The sequence below is a fragment of the Phocoena sinus genome, chromosome 21 (genome assembly GCF_008692025.1).
Source record: "Phocoena sinus isolate mPhoSin1 chromosome 21, mPhoSin1.pri, whole genome shotgun sequence".
Lineage (NCBI taxonomy): Eukaryota > Metazoa > Chordata > Mammalia > Artiodactyla > Phocoenidae > Phocoena > Phocoena sinus.
In genome coordinates this window covers 14611171-14633132 of record NC_045783.1, presented here as the reverse complement: position 1 = coordinate 14633132, position 21962 = coordinate 14611171, and the positions used below count along the sequence as shown (strand labels likewise).

The window sequence follows — 21962 nt, the reverse complement described above, 5'->3', positions numbered from 1 at the left end:
ACTTGTTAAACAAAGAAAACAGGAAAATTCCAGGAAGAAAGGTGTTCTGTGACCATGGAAATTTGAGTCAGTTAAATTATTTTTGGCAGTATAGTGGCTACACTGGCAGTATGGTGGCTACATATAACTTTATTTCTGCCTTAAAGATTACTCTGTTGAAAGCATCTTGCCCTGCCAGTGGCAGTTGGAGGGACTGCTGGCTCTTCCTGTCCAAGGCCAGTGTTCAAGTTAACAGGCCATTAGCGAGCAGGGATACATAGTAGAAATTAGTTATTCTTGGAAACCTTTATTTACTTTTGGACGGTCTACTTGAGCAACTAATACTGTATCCTACAACCTTTGAATAATCAGCGTGTATAGGAAGACACCATCAGTACCTGTTTAATTATACGGACAGTAATGAATCCTTCTAGAAAGAAATTTTGCTGTGAGCTGTATTTTCAGCCACATTGGTCAAGCTCTTTCAACAATTACATTGCATTATCGTTTTCAGTCCAGTTTTTCCACTGTATGCACATTTAAAATCAGTTTCCATAGTGACATCTGGTGGTAGTTTTGAAATCCTAGAGAGTATGTTTGGAATGATAAATATTTTTATTTAATAGCTCCAGATTTCTAGCTTCTTTCAAATTTTTCAGCTCTATTAACAACTTTTCCTGAAAATGTCTTCATTGTATTCCTGAGATTGGAAAGCTAGGCATTTTTCGCTTCCGTCATGTTTCATTAAAGCCAAGAAATGATCTCTTATAACATTGCTGGGTGGTGCATATATAAAAGGCTTGTCTAAACTTGTCTTCTGTGTTCAAAATATAGAGCGTAGAATCACACAGCAGCATTCTTACCTTGTCTGCTGCTTGTGCGCTAAAACCTCTTGACAAGAAAGGTGTTATTTCTGCTTTAGCCAACTCACTGGCTTTTTCTTTTACAGCATTGATTGAGACGCTTTTCATCTGGCTGGAGGGAGCTGTTGTAGCCCTGGGCTATCACTTGTTTCTCCCTCACAGCCTGGGCTTACCGATCATCTAGTTGCTTGCATGCTATTGTTGCTCTCCCAGAAAGTGAAAGAGGAAATAAAAAATAGGAGCAGAGATGGCAGAGAAAGAAAGGGAGCTGAGAGAGGGGGAGATATTTGAAGACAGGAGGGAAACCACAGGAAGTTAGTGTATGGATGTGTATATGTGCCGAATAAGATGCAGTATTATTGTGGATATGTATTAAAGAGAAATATCTTTAAAACTGGAGTTTAAGTATTTATAGTTTTGTGTGGTTCCTTAGAGAATTGTTTCAGGAAAAGTGAACTTATAACCCAGTGTGCAAAAAAGTCGGAGTTACTGAAAGTTGGTTGGTAGAAGATCATGGATTGAGAGAAATGGGAGTGGGATGCAGTTTTGCGAGTGAAAACAGTAGGTCAGTTCACTTCCAGTGATGCCTAGGGGTCCTTAGTTGTTGTTTTCTTGTGTTAAAGGTACTAGTTAGAAGTCTTCATAATGGAATTTTGAAATTTTGTTTCTTTTTAATGAATTAAGGTAACGGAATGTACAGAAGAAATCCATCTGTACATGCTAGTTGTGGCTCTAGGAAGGACTGGGAAAAGAAGAGTGACAGGTGTAGGAATAAGGACTGAAAGAATAGACACTGCTCTGGCCAGACTTCTAGGTAGTTGGTATGTTGGCCATCTCAGAAACTGGGACCCCCCCGTAAGGAATGATCGGGGTTCTGATGAGCCCTTGGTTAAGGAGATGCCTTGATCTAGATTCTCAGCATTCTGCCTGTTTAGCTTCCTAAAGCTGAGCAAATCATTTCAGCTTTTCTTAAAAACAAGTGAGTTGTACTTGAGGATTTCTAAAGGGTTGTCAGTCTCCAATTCTTGGTTTTGAAATGGCTAAGGCTTAGATCTACTACTAGTGTCTTCCCAGATTATCTAGACTGTTTCTAGCTGTTCCTGGACCTGTGGTCAGTTCTTCCTAGATTCAAAACGGGAGCTCAGTTCTGCCTGTTGCAAAAGTTTCTGCCTGGGGTCTCGCAGGGATGTATCTTGTGACTGAGCAGACAGATTAAAAAGCAGAACACAAAATCCCTTTGCATAAGTATGGTCTTTTCCCACCTACTTTATGCTTTTAGTATAGTGCTTAGAATTAGAATCCGCAATTAAAATAGTGCTTAGGCACTAGCCCCTGAACCACTGTGAAGCAGAGCCCTGGAATCATTTCTTCTTTATTGTCCTTTAAGTGTGGGGAAGACCCTTATCTCAGTAGTGGAAAACTGCTTGTAGCCTCTCATCATGGCAGCCCTCCACCCCGCTCCTTGGTCTCCAGCATCCTTGCTGCTGTGGAGTGTGTGACGATGATTCTGTGGCTTATGATGACAGTGTAGCCTGATGGTGAAAAGAGCCTAAGTTCTGGAGTCAGACTGTCTGATTCAAATCTCGATTCCACCACTTTATTGTTGACTGACCATGGCTGTGCTTCCTCATCACTGTAAGGCTTGGGCCGTTCGCTGACTTTATCTAAGCTTCTGTCTCCTCATTTGTGAAGCCACGATGAAAATCATGTGATTCCAGTGTTCTTTAAACGATTTAATGCACGTAAAGCACCTAGTGAAGTCCTTGACATACAGTAAGTCCTTGTATTATTAAATTATTATATATAAATACACTAAATTTATTTGTATTATTATTTGAGCATTTTGGTTAGAAGAAGTTATTCAGTATGTCCTCCTTTCCCTTTGGCAGTTAAAAATTCACTTTATTTCTTAGTTATCTATAAGCTGTAGTAATTTTGTTCTTTCTTTTTATAAGAACGTAATAATTAAAGTACATCAAAACATGAACATCTTGGCAATCACTATATGAAATATATATTAAAATATACAGTTTAAAAATTCATGAAATATGAACATCACTTATGCATATTTAATTACTAATTAATACAATTCTAGTTTCTTCCATATTTGAGTAGAGCTACTTTGGAGTCTCACTTTGAACTGTTGGTAGTATCTGGAGATTACCTGGGACTTGGAAACTTTCCCTCCTGACTGTGGCTCAGAGGTCATGCACAGAAGGGTGTGGCTACCCCCTCAGTTGCTAGGTTGATTTTATAATTCCATCTCTTACTAGTTGACTTAATGAGAAATGTGTCCTAGTTTGGATCCCATTTGAGGACTTTTCTGTATCAACTCCAGTTAATATATCCATTCATTTTTGTTCATTCATTTAATAAATAATTATTGGGCTTTGGGTAATGTGCTGGCTAAGCTGGCATTTAGAAGGATGTGGTCTCTGCTCCTGTGGAGCTTATAATGTGGTAGGAGAATTTATATTTTTAGCATCCTGGTTGTCTTGCCATTTGCTTAAGGTGCTTAAAAGAAACTGACGGGTTTCAGGACACAAGAGACCATATTTGCCCATTCATTTCTTCGGGTTGTTTTGAGACTTAAATAAAATAATAGTTGTAAAGTGCCCCACATAGTGCCTGGCACCTAATACTAATAATGACAAATACTTTTATAACCAATATTGCGTGCCAAGTGCTATATTCTTATCATTATATGTGTTAGTTCATTTCATCAACCTAGGAACACACTACTCTTATTACTCCATTTCATAGGAAAAGAAACTGAGGCACAGAGAGGTTAGACAATTGGCTTAAGATCGCATCGCTGTAAGCGACACAGGAGCCTTCCGTACGGCTTAAGGCATAAGAGTTGTCATTTAGGCTGATGCTTTCTCAGAGTGACAGTTGGCGGCGATGGTTGACAGGCTACTTCATGCTTCTCTTCTTCCTCCTCTAGGTGTTATAGAGACTTCAGGTCGACTGGACCGCGAGTCCACCTCCCATTACTGGCTAACGGTCTACGCGTCTGATCAGGGCGTCGTGCCCCTTTCCTCCTTTGTAGAGGTCTATATAGAGCTGGAGGATGTGAACGACAATGCACCGCAGACTTCAGAGCCTGTTTATTATCCGGAAATAATGGAAAACTCTCCCAAGGATGTGTCTGTGGTCCAGATTGAGGCATTTGATCCAGATTCTAGCTCCGATGACAAGTTGACATACAAAATTACAAGTGGAAATCCACAAGGATTTTTTTCAATAAATCCTAAGACAGGTATGTGTTAATATTATGTATGAAATATTCATGCTTATATGCTCTTGATATAGGGAAATTTAAGAATTAAGTTTCTTAATTTGCCACTTTTATTTAGTTTTTGATAAATCGTTTCCCTTTTGAGTTACTCAAGACAAGCCTTTATTCCCTCATGAAAATTTTATCCCCAATTTTTTTTCCTTTGAATTTGCTTTTATAAAACTATTTTGCTCATTAGTAGAGTTTCACTTGCAGGTTAAAAAGCAAATACTGTAGTTTCATTAATAGTTCCTAAATTAGTGATACATTTTAAACTTAACCTCAAATTCTACTGCTGCTAAATTTTCCAAACTCTACTTTTTATGAAAAATATCAAGAGTTTATTTCACAATTCACAATAGTTTTGTTTTTTTTTTATGTTGTTTTGGAATTTTTCCTTAGAGCAGTGCTATGTCTCTTTAGGCAGTAGAGGATCAGTATTAAATAATTTTCAGTTTGGGAGCAGTTACCTTCTTAAACTCATACCTCAAGTTTTCCTTCTAACTGTTTTCTCCTCTGAATGTCTGACACCCTTTTTCTAAGTAGGTAGCTCCTTGACTCCAAAATCCTCTTCCAAAATCCTTATAAACTTCAAATATTTATTCTTTTACATTTGATAATGCATCAACTTTTTTCTGAAGTCTTGGTTCTCTTTTTTACTATTTCTCACACACACACACACACACACACACACACACACACACACACACACACACAAAGGTTCAACATAGCTATCATCTGTGTAGTGAAAAGTTAGGTATCATTTATACATGAAAACTTTACAAGTGGAGGGTTGCACTCTGATTTCTTGATCAGAGTTAAAACAAGAACCACCGTGTGACACTGAGAGGACAATTTATTTGTAGGAACATAAAACTTCTCATGAAGTAGATCACTGGCCGTTGAACCCAGATTTTCGGTGATTCAGTACTTTTTCATAGGATCTAGTTACGGATTCTAAAGTGGTAGATTTATAATTTACATGCCTCTATCATGTTTTTGCTCATTATGTCTTATTCTGAGGGAGCTGGCCTGTTCAGTTACTGGGTTGTCTTTTTGATATGTCAAAGAAATAATATACAAAAACCAAAGTTAAGGAGGCATTCTCAGCTTCCTTGCCAGTTTTTTTTTTTTGGGATGCAATTCTTATTTCATAATTTCCTTCGTTGAACTTAAAAGGAAGCAGTTCTTGAGGTGGAAGGAAGCTTGAGTTCAATATCTGTGTACCAAAATACCTGTAGAAAGATAATCTGATAAGGGAACATGTGTGTATGTAATATTTTGTGTCTTAAAAAGTACATTAAAATGTTAGTTTTTAAACCTCTTGTCACCGTATTCCAACCTATCATATAGACTTTCTTGATTGCTACAAGTCAACAAGATTTATTTTGACTGTATTAGGATTTACTTTTACCTTGAGATAATTATGCCATTATAATTATATAAGTTAGAGCTACTGAAACCTTGAAACCTTGGTCATCTCAGGCCTCTGAAATGATGATGACACTGCTGTTGTGTTATGTCTTGTAGAAGTGGGATTAATGTGGCATTGCTACTCCCTTTACATCTCTCTATTCTGACAACTGTTTTTTTTTTTTGCGGTACGCGGGCCTCTCACTGTTGTGGCCTCTCCCATTGTGGAGCACAGGCTCCGGACACGCAGGCTCAGCGGCCATGGCTCACGGGCCTAGCTGCTCCGCGGCATGTGGGATCCTCCCGGACCGGGGCACGAACCCGTGTCCCCTGCATTGGCAGGCGGACTCTCAACCACTGCGCCACCAGGGAAGCCTTATTCTGACAACTCTTAAAAAGAGATGTCTGCCGAGACTTCTAAGCTCTTCCTTATCTTCCAGGAGTAGAAATCCCTTTCAGGAGTCCATAGCTAGCTCCCAGACCCCTGGGTGGGTAGCATATGCATCCTGCTGATAGGATAGCAGGGGAAAAGCCATGAGACTACAGAGAGGTTTTATTTTTTTATGAGTTGAAGGCAGATAGTAGTGGAAAATAACCATAGTTAGCACTCAGGAATATTTGTTGTGAAGTATGTAATAAACTGTGTGTTTAATAGAGAAATTTGATCATTCCACAAGTCACCTGAAGTCTCTAAAGACTGAGAAATAACCATATTTTAGCATGGGCATTATAAAAGAATATAGTAAATACAGCCTCAGTATTATTGGGGGCCAGACTATGAAAGCTGGTGAAAGACAGCCTGGTGGAAGAAAGTTCCTGTGATGTGCTGACCCATCAGACCACCTGCGGACCCTAAATCGTGTTACTTGATTATTAATGGCGGAGCAAGAAAATCACTGGGCTGGAAATCAGGAGATGTGGACAGTAGTGAGGCTTTACCTCTGGGATCTTGGAGAAAACTGGCTCCCAGGTCCTCACATCTTGTGACTAGTGCTGAGCATTTCTGCAGGCCTGTTTAGGCAAGTGCATGCATGCGTGCTCAGCGTCACTTCCAGGAAGGATGCCGCGGCCTCTCCCACTTGCAGGTGTTAGTTACCTTTGCTCTGTTAACTCTGCATGAGATAACCAAGGTCTTAGTAGATTGACAGATCCTGTGCCTCTCCTTTGGATAAACAAATTTGACAAGGTAGGGGCTTCCCTGGTGGCGCAGTGGTTGAGAGTCCGCCTGCCGATGCAGGGGACATGGGTTCGTGCCCTGGTCCGGGAAGATCCCACGTGCCGCGGAGCGGCTGGGCCCGTGAGCCATGGCCGCTGAGCCTGCGCGTCCGGAGCCTGTGCTGCGCAACGGGAGGGGCCACAACAGTGAGAGGCCCGCGTACCGCAAAAACAAAAAAAAAAAAACAAAAAAAAAACCAAATTTGACAAGGTAAAATGCGTCTGCTTGCCCCTTAGTGGTAAAGAGAAATTTAGGACCCTGGTGATTATCAAAGCATCCAGCAGACTGGAGAAAGCTGGAATTCATTGCCATTCAAATTGTTTGTTTACACATCGAGCGTTTATTGAGCTTCTGCTGTGTATCCAGCATGTTAAGAGATGCTTTGAGAGTATGTAGTCTACGTAAGTGAAATAGCAAAGAGAGACAGGTGGGTGTGAGATGTGTGCCCAGGTGCTAATCAGTGCCTCTGGAGGAACTGTGGAACTGAGGAACTGATGATGACTCATGTGGTGGTGTAGTTAGGAGGATGAGGCCCCTTGGAAAAGTTAGTGTGCTGATTCTGAAAGTAGTAAAGTGGATGGGTGGACAAGAGGTAGGGGATGTTCTTCAAGTTGGGACAGTTTAAAGGAGTGGTGAGGCCAAGAGATCGAGTTAGATGAGTGTGTGAGAGAATGGCTATGCTTGGTGGAAAAGCATAAATAACAGAAGAAGGGTTAAAGGATAATATTTATGCTATTTTTATAAATAATGACCTAATTTGGAGAGTCTGCATACAGTCCCTTGGCATGTTTTGTATAAACTTAAATCAGTTGACCTCACTAAGTCCTTTTGGGGAGGAGGAAACATTCCTCCCGACTTTTCTCTCCTTTTGTCATAGTATGACGCGTAATTTAAAAAACAGAACAGAAAACCTTGCTAGGACTGGATTTGATAATCTGAATGGGGGATTCTCAACGACAAGTTTGGATGAACATTTTTAAATGTATTTTGTGTTCTAGTCAAAGTTTTTGTGCCTGGAACTGCCTTTCTGTCTGCATCTCAGATGGTTCCTCCTGTGTTGTTTCTAAGGGGTGGTGGGTGGCAGGGTGTTTCCTTTTACAGAGGGTACAAGCAAAAGAGACTTGATTCATTTTCCTTTCCTGACACACACACTTTTGTTGACACCAGAAATTCTTATAACATCGTTTGTTTGATTATGTTCAGTATCAGGGTAAATTTGCTTCTTTTAACAAAAATTGTGCGGTTGCTCGAGGTGGGAGAGAGACAAGAGCCTAGAGTGTTGGGCTGTCCGAGCCCTGACTGCCCAGCTCCTGCAGACACATACGTCGCAGCTTCCTTTGCAGAGTGTCAAGGACAGAGAAGAAGGAGGGCCCCAAACAATGGGGACCAGTGTGCACTCACAGGCTTCATTCTCCACAAGTAACCTCAGCAAAGTGGAGCAACCTCAGCAAAGTGTCTTTTTAGTCATTGTTATCAATTTGAACTTTTGAGGCCTGATATGTAACTTAAAACTGGCATATAATTTTCAAGTGTTCACTTGGGGCTTGTACGTGCTTTAGAAAAGACCACAGTTTTATTCCCTTACCTCTGTGTTGGTATTTTCCAGGTTTTAGACACAAAGCACGTATTGCTCTTTATTTTGAAAGTTTTATTGACGTGTAATTGACATATAATAAATTGCACATGGTTAAAGCCTGCAATTTAATGAGTTTTCACATAGCTATCCAACACTGAAACCATCGCCACAGTCAAGCAGTGAACCTACCTGTTGCTCCCCCAAAGTTTCGCCATGCCTCTCTGTATCCCCTCCCCGCTACTGCTCTCTGCTCCCATCCCCTAGGCAACCACTCATCTGCTTTCGGTCACTGTGTATTAGTTTGCGCTCCCTAAAATTTTCTACAATTAGACTCACAGAGTGTATACTATTTTTTTTTTTTTTTTTTTTGGTAAAGATTCTTACACTCAGCATATTTACTTTGAGATTCATGCATGAAGTGAGTACCAGAGCCCATTGAAATAATTCATACCAGCCAGTTCTAAACCTGCCCGTGCTGCGTCACCTTGTCCTTTCTGTGGAAACCACAGGAAAGGCTCTGGTGCATGCTTTCTCCTTGCTCCTTCAGCCTCCTGACCGACCCCAGTGCAGGCTCGTGTGTCCCTGTGCGGTGTGCGTGGCACGCCCTCTCATCTCGGGTGTTGTGAATAAGAAACTATCTTTTCAGTGACAGTGGTCTCCTGATCTGGTGGCCTCACCATTCTTTAATCATAAAACCTACATTTTAAAACCTTTGGGGAAACTACTATTTGTCATTTCTTTTACTCATATCCAAAGAAGAATACATTATTTTTTCTTTTTACATGGGTAGTAGCATACTGTATACAGTGATAACCATCTTGGGTTTTTCCCTTAACAGTATTATTAGTATTAGAGGCTGTGCCTTAGAAAAATTACCACATTATTATAAGAATATAGGTACATATCCATGTACCTTTCACCACCCATTTCACCGATCCACTGATTTTATACTGTCTAGTAAATTTTTTTTTTTATCTTCTCATTCATTGAGGTAGATCTTCCTGTGGGAACAAATACTCTGAGAAATTTTTATGGGTAAAAATAAATTCATCAGAAATGTGTATTAAGTAGAGGCATGCTTTTTGAATATATGAATATGTTTGTGGATGTGATTTCCGCGTGTCTGCGTTGAGCATCTTCAAAGGGTTTAGCTTCTTTCAACAACTGTTGAATCTGTTTCCATCTACTTGAAATTTTAAATGGTTTAAAAACTTTATTGAGGCTGTTTCAGCTTACTGTTTTCTTAGCTTTTCCTTTATCAATTCTGTAGAGTTAAAATTTCATATATTTTGGAGGCTGATCTTTACTCTAAATCTCTTCTCATTATCGGATCTGGAGCATGTTGCACTGTTGGAATCTTGTAAGCCGCACTGGTTCTCTCTCTTTGGGCTGATTTCCAAAAGCTGTCTCATGCCTGTCACCTTTGAGAGTTGAGCTTGAAGGAGACAGCCAAAGAGGGAACCAGCAAACCCTGGCTTTCCCTCTTTTGCTACTCTTCTGTGCTATTTCTGGTCTTTCTTTTACCACTCTTCCACTCTTGACCTCACTTTTAGATCAGGTTGGAATAAAACTTTCTCTCAGAGCCAGAAGGGCAGTGACACATGTAGCTTATTATGCACATTGCACTTTATGTATTAAAGCAACCTCACATACTTAATCTTTACAAGAAACCCTGTGAGATGAGTAGAGGTTACAAATGCCAAGAGTCTGCTGTCTTCCCCATTTTTCAAGTAATTATATGACTTCAGAGAGAGGTGAAGGCCACCCGAGGTCAGAGCCAGAAGGACGCGGGTTTCATAACTGCTAATTCTGGGTGCAGGATCCCACATTCACTTGATTTGCTTTTGGGTTTGTGATGTAAATGTGGTTTGGGATCCGGTTTTTCTTACCTTCTCTGTTTTTTGTGTTAAGGAATTTCTGAATTATATGATGGTTGCTTTTTAGGCTAATCTCATTTCTAGTGATATTTTCAGACCGAAAAGCACGAAGCTTGTAAGTAACACTAAGTGTTTAAACTTAGTCTTATTAACTGTGTACTGCAAGGATCGTTAAACGTTTTCTGTGAAGGGCCAGGTATGAAATATTTTAGCCTTTGCAGGGCATACAGCCTCTGTCACAGCCACTCAGTTCTGTCACTGTAGAGCGAAAGCAGCCCTAGGCAACATGGAAATGAATGAGTATGGCTGTGTGCCAATAAAACTTTATTTATGGACATTGTAATTTGAATTTCATACACTTTTCATGTGTCACAATATATTCTTTTGTTTTTTTTTCTGCTCATTTAAGAATATAAAAGCTGTTCTTAGCTTGTAAGCCATACAAAATCAGGTTGGCAGTAGTTTTCTCACCCCTGATATAGTGATGTATTTACTAGTTGGGCTGGTTGAATTGTTGATTTATTTCTGAGGTGGTAGACTATTTAATATTCCTGAAGTAAAAATTAAATTTATTTCCCATTGCTCTAAGCAGTGAATACTTAAAAAAGATGAGAGCTGTGTTTTGCTTCTCCAGGTTATTAAAATTATTCTTTAAAGAATAGTAGTAGAACATTAGTTACCAAGGTTGAAATATGAGAAAAGATTTATTTTCATTCATTTGTTTACATGTAGGATTATTTTATGTTCAGCATAAGAAATGTTTTTTAATTGCAGATAGAGTGATATATATGTATATATATATAAAATATATACATACATACATACATATACATATATATGTAGTAATCCCTAAAGCATGGGAAAGTCATAAAATGCTGTAATAGCTAATAGGTATACTGGGTAACCATCCATCTTCTAGTCCACTATCACATTACAACTACTTTTTTCTCAATCAAAGTAAATGGCATTTTATTGTGGCTGGAACGGAGGCTGAACAAAGTGAAATAGGAAATAGCTATAGCTGCAAACAACTTCCAAGGGTTTCCGGTAACATTTGATAGCTGCACAGGAAGGAAATGAAGGGCCGGTCGCTTTACAATGGCAGGAATTCATTAAAAAAAAAAAAAGTTTACTCATTTGTAGTCTTTTCCCAAATATATGCAAATATTAAGGAAGACTCTATAGATCTTTCTACCTGTTCCTCCTGCTTATTTTTTATTTTACCATGAAGTATGTTATCCTTAAAGTCTAAAAGAAGTCAAGTTTTATGCACTGCTTTTTCTGCACACGTTAAAATAGATGATACGCTTTTTCTCTGAAAATCTGTTAACCTTGAATCCTTAGGTTCAATTCTTTCAAGGGGTATTCTGTTTTTTTTAATGTTGCTGAATATCATTTGCTAAAATTATTTTAAGTACCAGTATTTTAAGATTTTGCATTTAAGTGCCTAAGTGAGATTAGCCTTTTTTGTCAACATGATGTTAACTTTATAAAATGGGTTGGGTTTCTTCCCCTCCCTATCTCTGCTATATCTGACATTTATAGGAATGTTGAAGGCAATTCCTGGTAAATTGCATTTGGCTTTTGATCTTATGTTTATCTTATGTTTCAGTGCCATCCATTTTCAATGAGAAACAGCTAGTTAAGATAGAATTAAAACCAGAAGAGAAGTCTGAAGATTTCAGGGTGCAGATTCTTTCTCAGCCACTGCCTTGTGTGACTTTAGACTGGTCATTTGATTCATTCTTTTAGGGTTTTCCATGGGACTCTGAAAGTTTGAACTAAATGAGTTCTGAGCGCCCTTCCAGCCTTGACAGTGTATGAATAGAATTCCATTTTTGGCTCCAAGCCTAATCCTGCCGGCACCAGGACTGCAGTGACAAACAATAGCTGTTCAAATGGCGGCAGCTGCCCAGAGAACTCCAGACAGGCTGTAAGTTAAATGCAGTCTTGGAACACCACCTAAATAAAGACAGCGCAGTACTGCAGAGGATCGCTGAGCTCATGGTCTAAAGATCCAAGGGGATGGCCGTTGAGTGCTAACTATAGGAAAAGTTGGAAGTTCGCTCTTGGCCTACAAGGCAATCTGTATTTTTAGATGTGAGCCGGTGGGTAGCAGGGCCCACCTCCCTGCCTGTCTTTCCAGGTCTGCTCTGCCTTTTCACTGTGGCGCTCGTCTTGCCTGTTCTGTGGACATTCAGTCCTGGCTCAGGTCCTGGAGGGTCAGGATAGAACCAAGCATGATACAGAGTATGTGATTACTGCTTAATATGTATTCTCCAGTTCACCTGTTGGAAGAGGAGTCTTAGAAGTTTGAACAGGAAAACAGTGTCCTTGGTTTAGTTTCTGTCCCTCCTCCTCCTGTGGTATCCTCTATCTAGCCACTGTCCAGACCTCAGGACTTCAGCTGTGCTCTTTGTAAATTACGGTAAACAGGCTTGTTCTGAGAACATTTTCACTTTATTAAAGCTGGTTAGGTACAGATCTGTAGAATACAATGTCCCATGAAAAAGTATTTGTCATGTGCTACATGGAATTCTACAGTTAATGTCTCCTGCTTTCCTGTCTCACTGTCTTTTGCTTGCTTTAATACTTTATTTTAAAAATTAGAATAATTAACAGTTACTACTAATAATTACTAATATATTGCCTCCTTTATTTTCCATACATTTGATAAGTCTCTGTAGTTCTGTGATAGCTTCACCAACTCAAAGCAGGCTGTATTTCAATTTCAATAATGCATCATGGAAATTTAAAAAAAAATTACTCAGGAGTCTGAAGTTTAGAATACATATCCCATAAATTTCTAAAACTTTTTTTTTTGCGGTACGTGGGCTTCTCACTGTTGTGGCCTCTCCCGTTGCGGAGCACGGGCTCCGGACGCGCAGGCTCAGCGGCCATGGCTCACAGGCCCAGCCGCTCCGTGGCATGTGGGATCTTCCCGGACCAGGGCACGAACCCGTGTCCCCTGCATCGGCAGGCGGACTCTCAACCACTGTGCCACCAGGGAAGCCCTCTAAAACATTTTTAACTTCTGACATCTTATAGCTTCTATATTTATTTTATATAGTTTATGTTAATTTTTGATAGTAGGCATTTTGCCTTTTTTTGGTTTATTTTTTGTTTTAAGCTTGTATGTAAGAGGAATGAGAGGTCATCATGGCTAAAATAGAAAGGATTGTTTTGGCCAATGTAGGGTGAACACAGGTAAATTATTCTGACTAAAGAGAATATTTTATTGAGTAAATTATTTCTTGAAAACTATTTTTTAAATTATTGTTATTGTACCCTGAGGCCCATGTTGCTTGTTGAATAAACTCTTAAAAGAACAGAGAGAAATTGTTTAGGTTTGTTCAGAATAGAAGGGTCTTTTCTATCTTGGTCATTAGTTGAAACAACTTGTGACTAATTGTGACTTTGTATTTTATAGGCATTAAACTAGTATTTATACTTATTGTTCATCAGATTACTAAAAAATATTTTTTCTTACTTCATTCTATTATGGAAGAGGAAAGAGTATGAGAGATAATATATTTAAAAATACAACTGAGGTACAATTTGGGGCATATTTTATGTATTATATAAAAATAAGATTTAGTTCATTTGTGGTTCTCAGCCAGAGATGTTCAAGAGGTCCTCCCAGAGCTGAGACAGCCTGTTTCTCCTTCCTTTTGAGGAAAAGCATATAATGAACTTGGGTAATCTGGAGCATTTGGCACTTTCCTACCCCAAATTATCTTTGGGCAGACATTTTTTTAATCCTCTGCCTTTTAATTCATCTTGTATATAGAATGATACCCTATATAAAGTCATAAGACATTTCAAATGAAGACAGTAATAAAACATAGAAAATAAGATGAGTGGTTATCTTTAGATTATGCAATTATTTGCCGTTCTTACCTAATTCTTCTTTTTCTGGTATTTTTTCAGTACTTTTGTTTGCTATTCAAATAAAAAGGTGTGTTAATTTTCTAAGGCTATTGTAACAAATTTCCACACATTGGGTGGCTTAAAAAAAAAGAAGAAATTTATTCTCTCACTGTTCTAGAGGCCATATGTTCAAAATCAAAGTGTTGGCAGGGCCACAATCCCTTTAGAGTCTCTAATGAAGAATCCTTCTGGTGCCTCCTGGCATTTCTTGGCTTGTGGCAGCATTGCTCCAGTCTCTGCCTCTACCTTCCCTACTTCTGGGTATTTCAAACCTCTCTCTGTGTTTTTCTCTTAAAAGGATACTTACTGATTTTAGGGCCCATCATAAATTTAGGGTGATCTCATCTTGAGATCTTGAGAGGCTGTTTTTCCAAATAAGGTCCTAGTCACAGGTTTCAGGTTGGACGTTATCTTTTGGAGAGAGGCCACCATTCAACATACTACAAAAGGCATTTCCAAAAAGAAGGGAAATATGCTGTTAAATGGAAACTGCCATTTAGATAATTTTCTTTTACATTGGAAAGGCTACATTTCACTTACGTTCTAGGAGGATTTAATGATTTGGGTCAGTAGTTGCAGATTTGTCAGGAAAATTCTGGGAGATGTTTTAGGTTTAATAAGTAACTTCAGAGCAGTTGGAATCGTCACGTGGACTCTCATGGCCATTTCTTTGAAGTAGCATTTCTGCAACATTAATTATGGTTCTTAAGTACTGTTTCTGTCTCCTAAATCCCTAGTCTTGTTAACGTTTTTCTGTATCTCAAGTGGTGTTTTTGAGAAATGGATAATATACTTTGTTCCAGAATATGGCCAGTGGTGATAATTACAGTGACTAAAAGCAATTCTGTGTTTATGAAATTATTAAAATATTTAGTAATTTAAATTAAATTAAAATTTAATTAATTGGGCATGGATTTTTTTTTTTCTATTTTTGTAAGCTCTTGGCCCAAGGTGGTTGGCGTGGGATGGATTGCCACATCACCTGGAAACCTCTGAAATTGTGTGAGCTGGGTCCTCACGGATGGAGGTCCTGATGCAGTGGCTCTGATGTGGGGGTGGGAATGTGGGTTTAGCCATCATTCCTCGTGATTCTGGTGCTCACTTCTGGTTGTAAATGGCTGCAGCCACAGAGACTTCTGAACACTTTCTTTGGTAAGAATTCAACTCTAGTTCCAGTTGTGCGGCTGACTCTGACCTTCAGGAATTAATTTAACATTCCTGGACCACATTTCCTTGTTTTTTTAAAAATATTTATGTATGTATGGCCGTGCTGGGTCATCGTTGCTGCATGCGGCTTTCTCTAGTTGTGGAGAGAGGGAACTACTCTTCGTTGCGGTGCGCGGGCTTCTCTTGTTGTGGAGCACGGGCTCTAGGCACGCGGGCTTCAGTAGTTGTGGCACGTGGACTCAGTAGTTGTGGCTCCAGGGCTCTAGAGCGCAGGCTCAGTAGTTGTGGTGCACGGGCTTAGTTGCTTCGTGGCATGTGGGATCTTCCCAGACCAATTGAACCCGTGTGCCCTGCACTGGCAGGTGGATTCTTTACCACTGTGCCACCAAGGAAACCCCCCTTGTTTTTTAAAGTTCAGGATTTGGGCTAGAATATTTTAAAAGACCTTCTGGCTCTAGCAAACTTAGTTTTTACAGTGAGAGGACACTTTAGAATGTATGGTACATTTCATTAAAATTTAGTTTCAAAAACATTTTAGAAAAAATTATAAGAGATATGCCACTGTAATGTTTCTAAGAAGTTTTATTTTTTTACATACATGGCCGGATGCTTCAGAGTTTTTAGAAAATCATTTGAGACTTTCCAGCTTGAGATTCGTGTTCAACCAGTAAACGTTTCTGTATCCTTTCATGCTGACCTTTAAAATATTTTAATGTTTAAATTTCTTTAAATAATATACTTGTTAATTTAGAAGTGTATGACATAAAAAGTGAAGGTGCCCTCCTCTTTACCTTTCTTCTTTGGCCCATCTGTCCCCAGGAGTAACTACAGGTAATAATTTGGGGTTTAACCTTTTATGAAGGTGTGTACGCATATTACATATCATATATATGTGTATGTATAGTCTTTGGGGGGTTTATAATACTTGTCTAAAAGTTGCTTGAGCAGTACGTTTCACAGTGTCCTCACTGGGATGTTACACGTGTTTTATTGTAATGGTCTTTGGTGTTGCTGATTACTAAAGCACACTCAATGTCCTGGGGACAAGCCCTGCTAAAGTAAGGCTTGAACGTAGAAAGATGGAAATGGAATTTCCAGATCACGGTAGTAACAACTACTGAAGAAATTACGCTGTCCACACTGGAGACACCTAAGACTTTAAATACTCCCTTTACCACCAAGTGTGCCACCATGAAATTTCTTAAACTTAGTGAAGAACAGAATAGATTCAAGTGTTTCAGAAAAATCAGTGGGGAAAACAGTTGAAAATAATACACCCGAAGTGCATACTTACAGTCAAGGCTTAGTCAGAATAGGGCTGTGATTAATAAAACATTGTGAAAAAGATACAGAGGTACAAGGGCTGTTTCCTTAAGGAAATTGTATGCTTTTGAGGACAAGGGCCTTGTCTTGTCCTGGCTTTTATATGTGTGTCTCAGAAGGACATATTTGGGGAAGACATTCTATAAAATAAGTTGAATAGCATAGTACAGACTGAACAAGTGGGTGATTTTGAGCTAGCGAACTTTATGACATCATTATTGCTTATAAACATACATTTCATTAATTTTTGGTTTTAGCAAGAGTTCACCAAAAGCAAAAATGTACATTGGTAAAATCATGATTCTTGAAAAGTCATTGTTAAACACAGAGACTCTTGATTTTTAGGTGTTCACATGCATCTGTAAACTGATAAAAGCAAACCAGGCTTCCTCATCACCAGCTGAGTCCAGTGAGGAGACTAGTGAGAGGGAGGGGGCAGGAGGAAGGGGGCTTTGTTGGAGCAGTATCAGTGTGTCAAAATCTTGGAAATTTTTGCTTTTTTCATTGTTAGATGCTTACAAAATTTGGATTTTGGTAACAAATACATTTGCTATTGAAATACTGCTTCAAATTTTAACCACAGGAAAAGATTCTGACTATTGTAGATGTTAAAGTTTGGGGTTTTGACATATATAATTTGAAATTGGAGACTCTCCAAAGGAGTAGAGATGATTTGTGACAATTTGAATTATTTAATTTAAAAATTCAGCCTTTCGGACACACTAGCCACATTTCCAGTGCTCGGTGGCCACGTATGCTGGGGGCTACCATATCAGACAGTGCCAGTTGTAGAACTTGTCCATCATTGCAGAAAGTTCTGTGGGATGGTGCTTCTCTGGCACATATGATGCTATAGTTCACGCATTACTATAAAATAAGCAAAAGGATAAGAAGGCCAAAGTTGTTGCAGGGGTTAGACAAAAATAATCAGAGTAATGGGAAATGTTAATTAGGTGAGCAAACTTTTGTTTCTTCCTTGATCTTTCCCCTTCCTCTGCTTATTTTCAAGTAGAATAGTTGGAAAATGATTCAAAGTAAATTTTCTGCCAAGCAAGGTGAACACATGACCATGCAACTTTTTTTTTTTTTTAGAGCCAGGACCTTTTCTTTCACAGTTTTGGTTCTTCAAAAACTGCAGATTGCAAGTTATTTTCTCTCTCAGTGCAGTTGGACCTTAATCCTACTCAGAAATCCTTTTTTTTTTTTTTCTTCTCCAGCTGCCATCTAGTTTCATTCATAGTGCTGACGTTTCAAGCCCTTTCTTCCAGAACCAAAGCCTTCCATCCCTCCTTGGCTTCTCTCATTCTTCATGTGGCTTTCAGACTCCGGTGCTCTGTGTTTACTGAACTCCCGTCTCACCCCTTTGCTTGATGACGTTGAGTAAGCAACTTAATCTCTGAGCCTGTAAAAATATTAATTCATTTATTATGGTACAGATATTGCCATATATATATATATATATATATATACATATGGATTGAATGAGATAATACATTTAAATCTCATAGCACAATACCTGAGCATTTAGTAAGCCAAATAACAATTAGAGATGAGCTCATTTGATGCATTAGTTGACTTTTGCTTTAGAGCAAACCATCCTAATACTCAACGGCTTAAAGCAACCACCATAATTTAGTTGAAGATTCTGCTGGGCAGTTCTGATTTGGCCAGGCTTGGCTGCTCTTTCATGTAGTGCTGGTCTCACTTGGCTGGCTGGCTTGAGGTTGGCTGGTCCCGGGTGGCCCCACTCACATATTGGCTGGTGGGTTGGTTGTCTCTTGGAACAACAGAGATGACCAGACATCATCCAAGCAAGTTCAAACTTCCTTGGAATCCAGAGCCCTCAGCAAGGACCTGTGCTCTTTTCTATATGTGCCCTACATTCTCATCTACCTCACTGTTTCTTGAATGTAGTCTTTGCCTTCCGGACCTTGTTTCTTGAAAACAAGAGTCTGTCTTAATCATCTCTGCATTCTGAGTGGACAGCACAAAATAGTTGAATGAATGCATAAATACAGTTTTGCCAACATGGACTATTTCGTTATCTTCACCTACTAATCCCGTAATTTCACCTTTACGTGCCGCCTACCTCGTGAAGTCCATTTGATCTCTTGAACTCTGGGAAGTTTGGAGGTGGTTTTTGGTATTGATTTATAAGAAATGTCAAATATTAAAATCTTACATTAAAGCATTATAGTTAATCTAACATCCTGTCTTAAATGGAGTCTTCTCTAAGTGCTATAGTGGCATTGAAAAGCTGTAAATAGTTTAATGATGTTCATAAAGACAGGAAAGTTTGGTTTCTTAGTTCTACATACATTTATGGGGCAAACTTGTAATTGTGAATTGGTGAGAAGAAGCCGTATTTGCTCACTCAGTCCACTTACATTTATAATGGTATTGGTCTACAGAAAGGATTGTTTTTTTAGGGCAAGGAAGTTTTTTGTCTTCATTTCTGTTTTTAATTTAGCAGAGCTCAGGAGAAAAGAAAGATAAAGTTGTTACAAGAGGCAGCACTTGCATATGCTTCTTTCTGCCTTCGCCCACTCTATTTTACTCTCTAACTTGCTTTTTTGGACCTATTAAATGACTAATGATGAACATTGCCAGCTTTCTTTTTTCTTAAACTTCGTGTAAGTCACAGTTGAGAGTTTCTGGAGAGTTGAAATACCATGATGCAGTAAATTATGCAGTGTGGCGTGATGGGGAGTGGGGAAGAATTCCCCAGTCCTCTCATCTGGGCCTCAGGAAAACTAAATTCGAATCCTGGCTCCGACAGTGACTTACTGGTGAATTGGAACAAGTTAATTTATCTTTGGCTCAGGTAGCTGAGTTTGGTAATCTTAAAGGTTTCTCTCCATTTCTGAAATACTGTGCTGTTTCAGTTAAGTATAGCTCCTTCTGGAACTTAGTAATAAACATTACAGGTGAGCACCAGTGTTTACAATGAAAGAAGTGGATACACTAATTAGATATTCAATACCTACAGGGTCAATAACATGTATATAGAAAAGGTACCCTTTGGATTCGTTTTTGAAAATAGGTGTTTGTGAGGCAGGCACGGTGGAAGGATTAGCAGGATGGAGATGTGCAGAAATTACAGAGGTGAAAGTGGCTGTGAAATGCATCATGAATTCTAGAGCTAAGTTGGTGTGTCTGGAGCGTGCGGTACTTGGGTAGCATTTCCACTGTGTTCCCCTCCCGGTGCAGTTGACTGTACCTCCAGAGCGCATCCACGGTTTTCCTAGTATGTGCCTGCTTCATTAGGACATTTTGTTTTCTCTTTGGGGTTCATTTTGTACGGAAGTTCCACAGGAAGCACTTGTTTTCCCCTTCTCTTAGGGGCTGTACCACCTCACGCCATCCCCATAGGACATACATGCACTGCCCCTCCCTGGTGATGGTGTTCAGGACCAGAAAACTGTGACACTTGTGACAGGATTCCTTTTGGTACAAGTGTGCGAATCTAGGAAGAAAGGTCTTTTTTTTTTTTTCAGTCTGAAATATCTTTCATGTTCATGAGATCTTACCTGTAACTTAAATTACAGTAGCCACATGAGGCTCGTGGCTGCTGTACTGGTTAGTTCACATCTGGATCTTTATCTTCCCTCGTGGTTACAGTCACTCATTACATACACCCTGTTAGCCTGCGGAATGGTCTCCTCCTCGTAAAAGAAATTCCTTTCCTGGTCTGCTTCCTGCCTCCCTGGCTCTCACTTGATCTTCTCTTCCAAGCTTCTCTGAAGTACTTGGAGGAGAGACTTCCTCCTTAAATTTCTCTGCCTGTGGCCTCTGGGACACCTGCTTCCCTTCCAGCCTTTGCTCCTTAGGCTTCCTCATGGCTTTCTAAACACTCATGGCCCCTACTTTAATAAGATTGGCCCACCCTTTATTTTTTGGTAGGCCCACCATTCACCATTCTTCATACTCTCTTCTGTACTTAGGGTATAACTAAGTCTGTCTCTGCCTCTGTTGACTTCCCTGCACTTCACATCTGTGCCTCTAAATGTCTGTTGGACGTCACCATCACCTGGACCATCTGTCACAGTGCTTGACACATCTTACCTGTAAATATATGTTAAATGGTTTTCTGTTAGCTCCTATATAAGCTATAAATTTGTATCATTTCCAAGTTCAGTGTAGTTTACGTGCCTCTCTTCCTCCAATGCATATTTAAAAATTCTGTTCTTTTATGGTTTTAAGAAATTCATGTGTTCACACATTTAAGTGTTTCTTTAGGATAACAGAGATATAACAATATAACCAAGATATACAGGGAAGGCAGAGTCTCATGGACTTTGAAGGATACAAAAAAAGACTTTTAAAGGAGTGCCGTGGGTGATGTTACGATAAAGCAAATGAAAGAGCTTGGGAGGCCCAGCAGCAGAACCCCAGGCTAGGCCTGTCATGGGAGCCCTCAGAAGTGATGTTTAAGCTGAGAGGTGGAGGAGTGTGTAGGAGTAGCTGGGCACAAAAAAAAAATGGATAAAAAGGAACATTAGGATTCATTGCATTTGAATGGAATTAATATTCCATTTGAGTTAAGAGAGAATTAATTTTAAGTATAGAGAGCATGCAAATAACTCCAAACCTAGGAGATGGTCAGGTTTGCTTTTTGTCTTTATATTGAATTGATAATACAGATGTAAGTCCATCCTTTTTAGCAGTCTGGTGTGCTATAAGGAAACGGTAAAGTGAGGAAATTGTATTTGCTAACGGGTATTTATTTATTTGCTACAGATACTTATTTGCTAACAGATATCCCTGCAATGAATGATTATGTCTACAGAGCAGAACCCTATCTTGCTGTGAACATGCCAAGCTGTGGCCTTTTGTGCTGTTACCATTAACAGCAAGTTTTTGATGGGTACATGAGGACAATTAGATGGGACTAATCACAGCAATTTCCTGTCATTCTTGAATTGCTTAAAACGACAATCAGAAAGGGTGGTAAACTTTGACAGGAAAAAAAAAAAGGGATTAACTTTAAAAGGTTTTCGACTAATGAAAATCAAGCTTGTGCCACAGTAAGCCACATTTTCACACCATTAAGCATTGTGAAGCATTTTCCTTGAACCTCTTTTAATCTGTAAGTACGGTTTTGGAAAAACCCCAGATTCTAGCTTACAATATAGTCTTCTGTTGTCCTTATTACAAAGAGAGTGTTGCTTCATTGAATGGTGGGGAAGATAATGTTGATGTAGATTCTTAGTGACTTTAAGAAAAGAAAAACTTTGAATTAAATGAAAACATAAGTCTTTCATGTCCAAATTTAGGGAAACATTTTGAATAGCCTTTAATTAGTAGTTTTGTGAAATTAGTTAGGCTAATAGAAAAT

At 39.2% G+C, this 21962-nt stretch overlaps 1 protein-coding gene across 8 annotated transcripts in view; it reads left to right on the top strand.

Annotated features, from left to right (window-relative positions):
- Window positions 1-21962, top strand: part of FAT1 (FAT atypical cadherin 1) — a 121595-nt gene that overhangs the window by 51890 nt on the left and 47743 nt on the right. For all 8 annotated transcript variants that reach the window (XR_004347869.1, XM_032618474.1, XM_032618470.1 and 5 more), the window contains one exon: window positions 3790-4104. Coding sequence is in view for 7 of the 8 variants with exons in the window: in XM_032618474.1 (XP_032474365.1) it covers window positions 3790-4104 (315 nt within the window). In the remaining variant the exon portion in view is untranslated. The remainder of the gene's footprint in view (window positions 1-3789; window positions 4105-21962) is intronic.